The 13043-nt window shown below is 42.2% G+C and overlaps 1 protein-coding gene across 1 annotated transcript in view; it reads left to right on the forward strand.

Annotated features, from left to right (window-relative positions):
• GINS2 (GINS complex subunit 2) overlaps window positions 1-13043 on the forward strand; it is a 74787-nt gene that overhangs the window by 31036 nt on the left and 30708 nt on the right. Inside the window, exon 3 of the mRNA XM_053700984.1 lies at window positions 1704-1803. Coding sequence (XP_053556959.1) covers window positions 1704-1803 — 100 coding nt within the window. The remainder of the gene's footprint in view (window positions 1-1703; window positions 1804-13043) is intronic.

A 13043-nucleotide genomic window follows, 5' to 3' on the forward strand; every position in this document is an offset into this window, starting at 1 on the left:
AGTTATCAACATTGTGAGTGTGTGCACAGTTCAGTGAATAATATATAGTGTATTAGTCCCTGGTGGCTTAAAAAATCTAAAGCAGCTTCTGTGTGGGAATGCTCACAGTTAACAAATTTATATCCCTTTCTCGATTATAGAGAAGACATTCATTAAAATTGCATGCTCTGTCTGAATCATGAACATTTAGTTTTGACATTGCTGTGCCTTTAACGTTTGGCCAGAGGATGCCTGTCAACAGCACAAATGAGTAAGCTAGGGAGTTAACTATGTAAAGCGAATTTCCCAACCCATAACTTTAAGATCCATTGATCTTGAATTTGTTCAAATTTTTCAGTGTTGTAAAGATGCCACTAATGTATGCTGCACACAATGTGTAGTAAATACACTCATCGGCCACTTTATTAGGTACACCTGTTCAATTGCTTGGTAACACAAATTGCTAATCAGCCATTCAAATGGCAGCAATTCAATGCATTTAGGCATCTAGACGTGGTCAAGACGACTTGCTGAAGTTCAAACCAAGCATCAGAATAGGGAAGAAAGGGGATGTAAGTGACTTTGAATGGGGCATGGTTGTTGGTGCCAGACGGGCTGGTCTGAGTATTTCAAAAACTGCTAATCTGGGATTTTCACGCTCAACCATCTCTAGAGTTTACAGAAAATGTTTCGAAAAAGAGAAAATATCCAGTGAGTGGCAGTTGTTTGGACGAAAATGCCTTGTTGATGCCAGAGGTCAGATGAGAATGGGCAGACTGGTTTAAGATGATGGAAAGGTAACCGTAACTCAAATAACCACTCGTTACAACCAAGGTATGCAGAATACCATCTCTGAACGCACAACATGTCGATCCTTGAAGCAAATGGGCTACAGCAGCAGAAGACAACACCGGATGCCACTCCTGTCAGCTAAGAACAAGAAATTGAGGCTACAATTCACACAGGCTCACCAAAATTGGACAATAGAAGATTGAAAAAAGTTGCCTGGTCTGAGTCTCGATTTCAGCTGTGACATTCAGATGGTAGGGTCTGAATTTGGCGTAAACAACAAGAAAGCATTGATCCATCCTGCCTTGTATCAACCGTTCAGGGTGGTGGTGTAATGGTGTGGGGAATATTTTCTTGGCACATTTTGGGCCCCTTAGTACCAATTGAGCATCTTTTAAATGCCACGGCCTACCTGAGTATTGTTGCTGACTATGTCCATCCCTTTATGACTACAGTGTTCTCATGTTCTGAAACTTCCAGCATTATAATGTACCATGTCACAAAGCTCAAATCATCTCAAACTGATTTCTTGAACATGACAATGAGTTCAGTGTACTCCAATGGCCTCCACAGTCACCAGATCTCAATCCAATAGAGCACCTTTGGGATGTGGTGGAACGGGAGATTGCATCATGGATGTGCAGCCGACAAATCTGCAGTAACTGCGTGATGCTATCATGTCAATATGGACCAAAATGTCTGAGGAATGTTTGCAACACCTTGTTAAATCTATGCCATGAAGAATTAAGGCAGTTCTGAAGGCAAAAAGGGGTCCAACCCGATTCTAGCAAGGTGTAACTAATAAAGTGGCCGGTGAGTGTATGACCTAGAGCGTTCTGATAACCTTTTTATGTTGAAACAATTTACAAATGTTACTTTATTCTACCATTAGATTTTCTTTTTTAAGGCAGTAATGGATCTTACGTTCTTTATAGAGAAGCTGGAAGCAATCCGAGACCAAGAACGCAGGGAAGAAACTTTCACCCCAATGCCAAGTCCCTATTATATGGAACTCACAAAGTTACTGCTAAATCAGTAAGTAAAAGGACATTAAACGTTAACAAATCCTCTAAGAGTTGTGCATTTAAGATGAGATAGAAACTTTGTGATGAATTATCAATTTGTGTTGCTGCATATTAACTTAAAGCAAGCATTTATAGGATCTATTGTTTACAGATTATTTTACATATGCTCTTATTGAATAACAATTTTTCATTCACTTTTGATTGATATGATTTAGTAGGTTATAAAAATGATTATCAGTCAAGCTTTAAAGGGACATTTTTAAAAATAATCCATAACTTTGCTCTTCCTGGTAATACTTAACAGTGAGAAGCCCCTGTGAAGGGGTGTGGTCAGAATCTGAAAATGTCCTCCCCTTTTACCTCTAGAAAGTTAATTTTTGCCCAGTGCCTTTCTACACTTAGAGTTCTTTCCATCTCAGTGGTGGACAGAGCAAGGGACCCTCTAGCAGGTACTCTGGTTACGGTACTGTGATGCTGACTTAAACTCTGTTAATATCCTGAATTTTCTCTTTGGTGATGTGATATTTGGTAAGAAGTTGCAGATAGCTAAGCGCTATGAAGGTAACAGTCCTTTCCTTATTCAAGCATCTAGACATAGAGCTGCCTTCTATTATTATAGGTATATGTTTTTGTTCACAAGATCTTTTAAAGAAACTCCTAAGAGTGGAACCCAAGCCCCTCAAGGGTAGAGGACATATCAAAGTTTCCTTTCAGAATTCCAATAAGCAGTGACGGTGTGCCTACCCAGGAGCCTCTGTTGGGAGTAAAGATTGCTAAATTTAGCAATATTTGGATGACAACCATTTCAGTTGCATGGGTTCTCGAGATTCTTGCTAGAGGAAATCATCTAGAATTCAGAAACATACCTTCTTTATCTTGCTGGCTGGGTGACATCATCACTCCTGCAGGACCTGAAAACATTAAATACCAAGCTTCTTTCAGAACAGGTTATTCCAATGGCTCAGAGGTTCCAGGGTTTTTATTTGTTTCTTTCTGATGTTCCTGGAGGCTAGTTTTTGGTCTTTGGCCTTAAATATTTACCTGATGTGCAAAATGTTTTTTTTTTCTTTTAGTTATGAAACTGATACAGGTTAATGCTTACATGCCATCAATAGGTCTTAAAGATGCTTATTATGTTCCTATCGCTGAGGCTCCTAACAGTTTATAAGGTTTGCCATTGAAAATTGTAAACACAAAGGAGATGCTGCTGGGATACTGAAATGAAGAGCCACAAACTGATTATGGCAAAGGTTCTTCTTTGCCATCCATTAGCTGGATGATATTCTGGTTCTCTCCAGCTGTTTTCTGCAAGATTGTTCCCCTACAGAGATAATCTGCAATTTCTATTTTGCCACTGATAGTTTAACATGAAAAAGTCACATGGTGCCAGCTCAGACACTTGGATTTCTCTGTTGGGATAGACTCTAGCAAAATAGGCTGGGTAGCTGTATGGCAATGTAATTTTGCTGGGAGTGAAGGGAATCCACTATTCTGTCAAATCTTCCGGAAAAAAAAAAACACTCCGTTTTCCAGGTCTTCTGTATTTTCAACATATTTTGCAAGGGAAATCTATTGGATATTGAACAGAATAGCCAGATTATATAAAACCTCTCCCACTATCCATCATCCAGAGGCACCCAACACCGAGGTCTTCCACACGTCAACCTGATGGCATCCAGTCGCAGTTTATCAAGTTCCACTTTTTTTTTCAGTAATTTTCGAATGCTCCTCAGGCTTTGGAGGAAAATTCTTTCCTACAGCTTTTTTTTTTTTCTTTTTAATAAACATTATTTAGACATTGTCAGCATAGAAACCGTTTACATACAAACACAATAGCGCTTTCAAACTTATACAATGTAACTATGCGTACACTTCTCTATTATAACTCCAGATAATTGTCTGACTATACTAAAGCAAAACTGAACAGTAGTGATTAGGTTTGTTCAAACAGTAATGGGTAATGCAAGTAGAAACCTTTTCAAAAGCCTGTTTGCTGTTAGCATTGACTTTTCTGTAGATCAGTGGAAGAAATTCAAGAACGCTTTCAATAAGCTTTTTCAAATCTGGGTCCAACTCCAATCGTCCTATCTCAACAAAACCTTGCTAATGTTCTCTAGCAGAGCCTTTATTGTAAAAGGGAAGGAGAGAAAGGAAAACATGAGGGCAAGAGACTGATGTGAGGAGGGTAGTCCCAAGCATCTTGAGTTAGCCCCCTTGGGGGAAAAGACCCACTATTTTCTACCAAGCTCTGGAGAGATAACAACTAAACCCTTAAGTTTCTGGCAGAGATTGCTCCCAAAATAATGCAACATCCAGGAAATTTATTAGTTTATTGCTTTTTAATAAGCCATATTCTAATAATAGTTATTTATTTGTTGAGCGCCAGCAGATTCCACAGTGCTATAAACAGAGTTATGATATGCAAGGTGACATTTATAAGGAACAAGTAGGTAAATGGCCCTGCCAAGAGTTAAGCTGTTGTATAAATCAGCTCTCATGATGGTGATCTACTAGCTACCAGATAGGCTTGTAGTCTTACATGCTAAGGGGTTCATAGGGATAACAAAGGAGGGGAGGACTGAGTTTAGAAAAGGTTAGCATATATTGTATGCATTCCTTTAAAGGGCGCTTAAAACTTTCCAAACTAGGGAACAATCTTGTGGTGCGAGACAGAGAGTTCCACAAAATAGGGGACAGTTTGGAGAAGTCCTGTAGACTGGAATGTGTGGAGATAACAGGAGAGGAGGAGGTCATTAGTACCACAAAGGGTATGAGAGAGGATATGTGGAAACCAGGTCTGGGATATAGAGGGAAGCAGTGCCATTGAGGGCCTTGAATATCAGAGTCAGAATTTTGTGTTTTATTCTGCAGGCTATAGGACATGTAAGGAAGATCTGCCTGGCAGAGGCATTTATTATGGATTGTAAAGGAGACTGCAACTATTAAGACCAGAGAGGATGGAGTTACAATAGTCAAGGCAGGAAATGAGTGGCATATCTTAGCTGTGTCTTGTGTAAGGAAGAGGCACATTTTGTAGAGGTTTTTAAGGTGGAAATGGCAGGAGTTGGCCAAAGACTGGATGTGAGGAATGAATGAGAGATCTGAGTCGTGTGACCCCAAGACATTGAGCGTGCGTGGTTGGGGTAATGTTGCTATTATGAAAAGTTATAGAAAGATGGGGGTGGGGATTTTGGAAGAAGGGGGTGGTGTGTCTCAGTTTTTGAAAGATGTAGCTTAAGGTAGTGAGAGGACATCCAAGATGAAATATGAGAGACAGTGACACAAGTTAGCAAGGATTGGGATAGATTTGGTGCAGAAAAGTAGATTTGGGTTTCATCAGTATAGAGATATTGAAACCCGTGATTTTTTTTAAGGAACCTAATGATGACGTATAGATTGAAAAGTGGGCCAAGGACAGAGCCTTGTGGTACCCCAACAGAAAGTGGTAGAGGGGCATGATGCACCGGAAAAGGCTATGTTAAAAGTATGGTTAGACAGGAGGAGAACCATGAGCGGGCTGTGTCGCAAATGCCGAAAGATGGGAGGGTTTGTAGCAAAAGAGAGGGTGGTTTAATTCATTAGTTCTGTCTAGGCACATCTTTTTTGTTGTTGGGGTAAGTGGTGTTTTCCAATGTCTAGCAATTAGGGACTTTGCTAATTTATTCCTAATTTTACATGTCTGTTAGCAATTCATTTAGCAACACTATTCTTAGGATTTTGGAAAAATGGTAATTGAATATTGAAGGGGCAGTAAACCTAGCAAATAATGTTATATAGTTCTGCACATAGTGCAGAATTATATAACTTTAGCTTAGCGCCAGCTTTCTAAAGCAAAGGGTTAGAGAGATATTTTACTGCGAAAAACAGAATGCCGCTCCTGGCTCTACTGAACGGGTCTGTTTTTTTTTTTTTCTTCTCTTAAGCCGAGCGTATTGCAGGAACGCTGTCTAAATACAGAGCGTCCGATTGCGCTATTAAACTTACTGTAGCTCGCTTCCGCTCTGGTCTGGAAGCTGGAGCGAGCTACATTGAGTTTAATAGCGTGATCTGGCTGGCTGTGATTAGACCTCTTGCCGCGATGTGTGTAGGAGAAAAAAAACAGACCCGCTCAGTAGAGCCAGGAGTGGCGTTCTGTTTTTGTAGTAAAATATCTCTTTAACTCTTTGCTTTAGAAAGCTGGCACTAAGCTAATGTTATATAATTCTGCACTATGTGCAGATTTATATTACATTATTTGCTAGGTTTATTGTCCCTTTAAGTGAAAATGCGTTTCGACTGATTGCCATAATGGACAGATAAAATGACATTTCCACCACATGTTGTAGAGTGTACCTCGGTTCCCACATCCTCTCCAACACGTGCTAGTGGCAACTCCGTAGACCAATGATAATCTAGCTGGTGTTAAATACCACCTAAGTAGTACTTCAGTGTTCATTTTCAATATTGACAGGGAAATTGACTGCTTTGTATGCTTACAAATTTGTTTCCACTCTGAGTCTGTAAGCTGTGCATTAAGATAAACATAACAATGTCCTGCGTCTTTATTAGTTTTCCATTGTCCAATAGTTTCAACAATGGAATAATATAGCTCCACTCATCACTGCTGCTTTGCCTTTGCGTTTTCTTAGACCTGTTTGTGAGAGTTCCTGTGTATTACCTGGCTGCCTGACTCCAGCTTGTCTGACTATTCGCTTTGGCTCCTGACTCGGCTCGTCTGACTACAAGCTCTGGTTTTGACTCCTGGCTTATTTGACTTGTGGACTTTTTATTATTTTTTGCTATTAATAAAGGTGTGATTATTTTTGCAATTCTCGTCTCAGTCTGATTCCTGGGACCCTGACATTACGCAAAGACCATGAATCCTGATGGTGCTAATAATCCACCTTTACCTGCCATCATTTCCAGGATGGATGAACAGGATCACAGTTTGGATCAATTTGCACTAGCCCTGCTGACTTGCACTGCACATTTGGACCAAAGTGTCCCGCAAGTTATGGCTGCTCCTGTTTCTGCTGCTGCACCTATGCCTACCAGGAGCATGTCCGGTTCTGCACCTCTACCTCAGCGATATGGAGGCGATCCTATTCAGTGCAGAGGGTTTTTGAACCAGGTGGGCATTTACTTTGAGATGTTACCTCAGGCGTTTCCCTCTGACAGAGCTAAGGTGGGATTTCTCATCTCACTTCTCTCTGACACGGCTCTTGCCTGGGCTAATCCCTTGTGGGAGACTAATAAACCTGTGATTTCAAATTACCCTGAATTTGTGGCCTCCTTTCGAAGGGTATTTGATGTTCCGGCTCGCTGCTCCTCTGCTGCTAAACGACTCATATCTATTCAGCAAGGTACAAGATCTGTTGCTCAGTATGCTATTGAGTACCGTACGCTTGCCGCAGAGGTAGGTTGGAACAATGAAGCCCTTGTTGCCACCTTCTTTCATGGACTCTCTGATGCGATTAAAGACGAAGTTGCTGCCAGAGATTTACCAGAGGATCTCGAGGCATTGGCATTTTTTTTTTTTTTTTATCCTAATTGACATCAGACTCGGAGAGATGCCCTCTTTCAAGGAGCGCTTGCGGAAGCCTCCTGTTCTGTTGTCTCCTACGTGTTCGTTCCCACCCATGCCTCCCTCTCCTCCCATGCCTCCTGGTCCTGAGTCACCAGGTACTGCTGAGCTAATGCAGTTGGGATTTACGCGTCTCTCTGCGGCGGAGAGGACCTTTAGGAGGAGGGAGGGGCTTGCCTCTATTGTGGGTTACAGGGCCACCTTTTGAAGTCTTGTCCTACACGGCCGGGAAACACTCGCACATAAGGTCCTGTCGGGGGCAGACCTTGGGTGGTTTATCCTCGTCCCCGGAACCACTTAAGGAGAAACATTTGGTCACGGTTGTACTTTCCTGGGTGGACTCCTCCATAGTCCCTCAGGCTCTTGTTAACTCCGGTGCTGCGGGCTATTTCATTGACAGTGCTTTTGTATCAAAGCACTCCATTCCTGTTTTGCCTCGGTCTGTTCCGCTTGCTATTAAGGCCATTGATGGCAGGACCCTTCAGCTCGCACTCGTTACTCACGAAACTGTTCCATTGTTCATGGCTGTTGTGGCTCTCCATTTTGAAACCCTCCAGTTCCAGGTGATAAACTCTCCGCATTTTCCGGTTGTTCTGGGTTATTCCTGGCTCCAAAAGCACAATCCCAGTCTCGACTGGCGCAGGTCCGAAATTTTGTCGTGGTCCCAGCAATGTATTTCCACTTGTCTTCGGAAACCAGTTAAAGTCTTGTGCACTTCTTCGGTATCTCAATTGCCCGAGGAGTACCGAGAGTTCCTAGACGTGTTTGACAAGGTGCATGCCGGTACGTTGCCTCCTCACTGGTCTTAAGATTGTGCCATACACCTGCAACCCGGAGCCATTCCTCCTCGGGCCGGGTGTACCCTCTGTCTGTTGCAGAGAATTGTGCTATGGAGGAGTATGTTGCTGATGCTCTGTCGCAGGGAATCGTCCGCAAATCCTGCTCTCCTGCAGGGGCTGGCTTTTCTTTGAAGAGAAAGGGTGGCGAGTTAAGACCATGTATCGATTATAGGGGTCTTAATCGTCTTACCATTACCCTATTCGGCTCATTACGGAACTCTTTGACCGCCTCAAGGGAGCTACGGTCTTTACTAAACTTGATTTAGGAGGAGCGTACAATCTCGTTAGGATTAAGGAGGGTCACGAATGGAAAACGGCATTTAACACCAGGAGCGGGCATTATGAGTATCTTGTTATGCCCTTTGGCCTATGTAATGCTCCTGCTGTTTTTCAGGAATTTATTAATGATGTCCTATGAGACATGTTGCAACAGTGTGTTGTGGTGTACTTAGATGACATCCTCATACACTCACCCACACTTGAGGCTCATCGTTCTGATGTTACACAGGTTCTTCAGAGGCTACGTGAGAAAGGCCTGTTTTGTAAACTAGAGAAATGTGAGTTCCATCAGACTCAAGTAACCTTCCTAGGTTATGTTATCTCCGTTGCAGGGTTCTCCATGGATCCTGACAAGTTATCTGCAGTTCTGCAGTGGCCTCGCCCAGTTGGTCTTTGGTCTATTCAACGTTTTTTGGGGTTCGCCAATTACTATAGAAAGTTTATTAAAAACTTTTCTTCCTTGGTCAAACCTATCACAGACATGACCCGTAAAGAGATTGATCCACTCCATTGGTTACCTACTGCCATTAAGGCCTTTGATAGTCTTAAGACTGGCTTTGCTGCCGCTCCATTTCTGGCTCATCCTAACCCTGTCCTGCCTTTCGTTCTTGAGGTCGATGCATCTGAGACTGGAGTAGGTGCCCTCTTGTCTCAACCTCCTACGCCTGACGGTTCCTTGCATCCGTGTGGTTTCTTCTCTAAGAAATTGTCTCCAGCGGAGTGCAATTATGAAATTGGCGACGGAATTACTGGCCATAATTTTGGCACTCAAGGAATGGAGGCATCTTCTCAAGGGTACTAGTGTGCCAGTGCTCATTCTTACTGACCACAAGAATTTAACTTATCTATCTGAAGCAAAACGTTTGTCGCCCCAACAGGCCAGATGGGCACTATTTTTGTCTCGGTTTAATTATGTGGTTTCCTACCTGCCTGGTAGTAAGAATGTTAGGTGTTGTTTTTACTCAAAGCGCCAACACACACCTATAGGCCTGAGGTTGGTGAAACCTAGCTCTCACCGAAAGTGAACTAAAATGGAAGGAGTACTCAGGCGCCAGCTGACGGAGGCTAGGTGTGGTTAAAAGGGCGATTTAATACAATATATTACAATATATCTCATGGATCCATGATTCAGTACAGTGCAAAATAAATTAAAACCATGAACAATAAAACAATGTTGATAATCTAAAAACAATAGAAAAACAATAAAAATGAGTTCACAAAGCAATCTCCTCAAAAGGGTTAGATGAGGTCAAAAATCCAAAGATTATGCCAAGGGTCTACCAAGGATAGATAGATCCACTATTTAGACTATTTGTTTCTTTGTTACAAACTTTGGACTTTGATTAACCACTGTTTATCACTTGCACACAGACCACATTTTGCAGCATTTAGATATAATTTTTGTACACATTTTTCAAACACCTATTTTTTAAAGAAACACTCAATTTTTGGAATTTTATTTTTCAAGCACACATTTTCAATTCTAATTTTGGCCACCTTTTTATTTTGTGGATATCCTTCACTTGATGTATTTGGATTTTTAAGATTTTTTCTACCTAGGACACATTTAGTTTGACATTTCTGTTTGGATGTATTTTCTGGACACCACCCTTTAATCTACTGGAGTAGATTTTTGACCTCATCTAACCCTTTTGAGGAGATTGCTTTGTGAACTCATTTTTATTGTTTTTCTATTGTTTTTAGATTATCAACATTGTTTTATTGTTCATGGTTTTAATTTATTTTGCACTGTACTGAATCATGGATCCATGAGATATATTGTAGTAAATTGTAATATATTGTATTAAATCGCCCTTTTAACCACACCTAGCCTCTGTCAGCTGGCGCCCGAGTACTCCTTCCATTTTAGTAAGAATGTTAGGGCTGATGCCCTCTCTCGACAATTTTCGCCTCTGTCCAAGGAGGAGTCTGTACCTACTCCTGTTATACCTCCTGACCATATTTTGGCTACCATACGTACTAATTTGACTTCTCCCTTGGGGGAGGAGATCCTGGCTGCACAAACCAATGCACCTCATGAGAAACCTAGTTGTGTTTTGTTCCTGAGAATCTTCGAACTAAACCTTTGCACACTTACCACTATCCTAAAGCCGCAGGTCATCCAGGTAAGAACCAAATGATTTGGTCTGTCACTCGTCAATTCTGGTGGCCAGGTCTTCGTTCTGATATTGCTGCGTTTGTTGCCTCCTTCTCAGTTTGTGCACAGAATAAGACTCCTCGACGTCTTCCTGTGGGTCTTCTTCAACCTATTGCTAATGGTGAGCGTCCTTGGACACATCTTTCCATGGACTTTATTGTTGAGCTCCCTGTTTCCAATGGCAATACTATTATCCTTATGGTGGTTGAATGTTTTTCGAAAATGTCACATTGCATTCCCTTGATGACGCTGCCTACTGCTCAGGAGCTTGCTTCGATTTTTGGCCGGGAGGTCTTCCATTTACATGGGTTACCCAAGGAGATAGTGTCGGACCGGGGTAGCCAGTTTGTCTCCAGATTTTTGTGTTTTTTTTTTGTGCTCAAATGGGGATCCAGCTTTCCTTCTCCTCGGCATATCCCCCTCAATCCAATGGGGCTGCGGAACGATCTAATCAAGCTCTGGAACAGTTCCTCCGTTGATATGTCTCGGATCACCACAATAATTGGTCTGAACTGTTACTTTGGGCAGAGTTTGCTCGTAATAGTGCTATTAATGCTTCCTCCAAGTTATCCCTGTTCATGGCAAATTATGGGTTTCAACCATCCTTGTTGCCCGATTCATTCATATCTCAGGGTATTCCGGCTTTGGAGGAGCATCTCCGGCAACTCCGTTCCACGTGGGTGCAGATTCAGGATTGCCTTCATCGTTCTATGCAGCGCCAAAAGTTCCAGGCTGATCGTAGGTGTCTGCCCGCACCTTCCTACCAGGTTGGTGAGAGAGTTTGGCTGTCCTTCCGCATCTTGAACCTTCGTGTGCCTTCTAATAAATTGGCTCCCCGTTATGTTGGTCCTTTTCGAATACTCCGACGGGTTAATCCTGTGGCCTACGCCCTTGACCTTCCTCCTGCTATGTGCATCTCCAATGTGTTTCATGTCTCCCTCTTAAAACCATTGGTTTGTAATCGGTTTACCACTGTGTTGCCTCGTCCCTGTCCTATCTTTGTTGACAACCATGAGGAGTATGAGGTCAGCAGCATTATTGACTCTCGTATGTCCAGGGGCCGTGTACAGTATTTGGTTCACTGGAGGGGCTACGGTCCGGAGTAGCGTTCTTGGGTTCCCTCCTCTGATGTTGTGATACACCTTTTAAGGAGTATCCCCTCCCATCTCATGATCCTCCCTTTATTAAGGCAGCTCTCACAACCAGACCTGGCCTGAATATTGAAGCTCTACAGCTACGCTTAGGAGTTCGTTAATTGTTCTCCTTTTCAGGTCTATCTTCAGCCTTTTAGCATTTCATGCTATCTTACTACAAGTAATCTACGGATATTTATCCTTCAGCATACTAAAAACTTATGTCCCGAATCTAAGTCTGTCTTGGTATCCCTATGCTACCGGATCTACTTCCTCCGCGTCCCAGAACTAAGACGCGCACACACAGCTCACTGACCGCTGACGCTGGTCACTTCTCAGGACTCCCCATACTATTCATGTAACGGGTATCATATGGCTAAATGAATACCGCAAATGAACTGTTTATGTGATATTTTCGGCTCAGTTGACTCTCATATACGGCACTAAGTTTAGTAATAAGATTATTGGAACTGCCTTATTCATGTATATACTAGTACTCTAGCTACTTGAGAGATTCTGTTGCGCTTAAACTTATTGGAGCAATAACCTGTTACAGATACAAGCCTATAAACGAGGTTTACTCTACATAACCTGCATATCTTGAGAGATTGACTGATGGGACTTTGTACATATTTTAGAGTGATTGTGTGTGCGTGAAGAACGGACGTGATTTATAAACAACTCAAAGTTGGTAACTCATTTTCTACCTCTTCCTAAGAACTCCATACTGAACTTATATATGTTCACAAACTTATTTTGAACACAAGATCCAGTTGTTCTTTATAAGATTTCATATTATCTGTCTCACTTTGTCTATTCAGGTAATTTTAACCTTTATTACCTGCTTGGTACATAAAAGAGCAACACACCCCTTACTAACACTAAGGGTAATCTTTAAAAATAAGCCTTTTCAATACTGAGACATAACAGATGTTCATGCTCCCGCCCTCCTCCGTGCCTTCCATGCTAGTTTCCCCAATAAGCCTTTTGTCCTCCCGCGGGGGAGGGGTCGGTGAGGGGAGGGTACTGTCAGGGTTTTTTCCCTGTTGTTTGCCATGTGCTGCTGGCAGCCAGTTTACTCACCTCTCTTCCTGACTATGGTGCATTGTAGGGGATGCTGCTCATTTCCTACACTTCCTTTTATGGCCAGACTGGTGTGCATCATCCATGTGAGACAGGATGCAGTCTCAATTGTGATGTCATCACTTATTATTTAAAGGGCCTTTGTTCAGTATGCTTTGCCTTTGCGTTGTCTCAGACCTGTTTGTGAGAGTTCCT

This window comes from Bombina bombina, chromosome 1 (assembly GCF_027579735.1).
Source record: "Bombina bombina isolate aBomBom1 chromosome 1, aBomBom1.pri, whole genome shotgun sequence".
Taxonomy (NCBI): domain Eukaryota; kingdom Metazoa; phylum Chordata; class Amphibia; order Anura; family Bombinatoridae; genus Bombina; species Bombina bombina.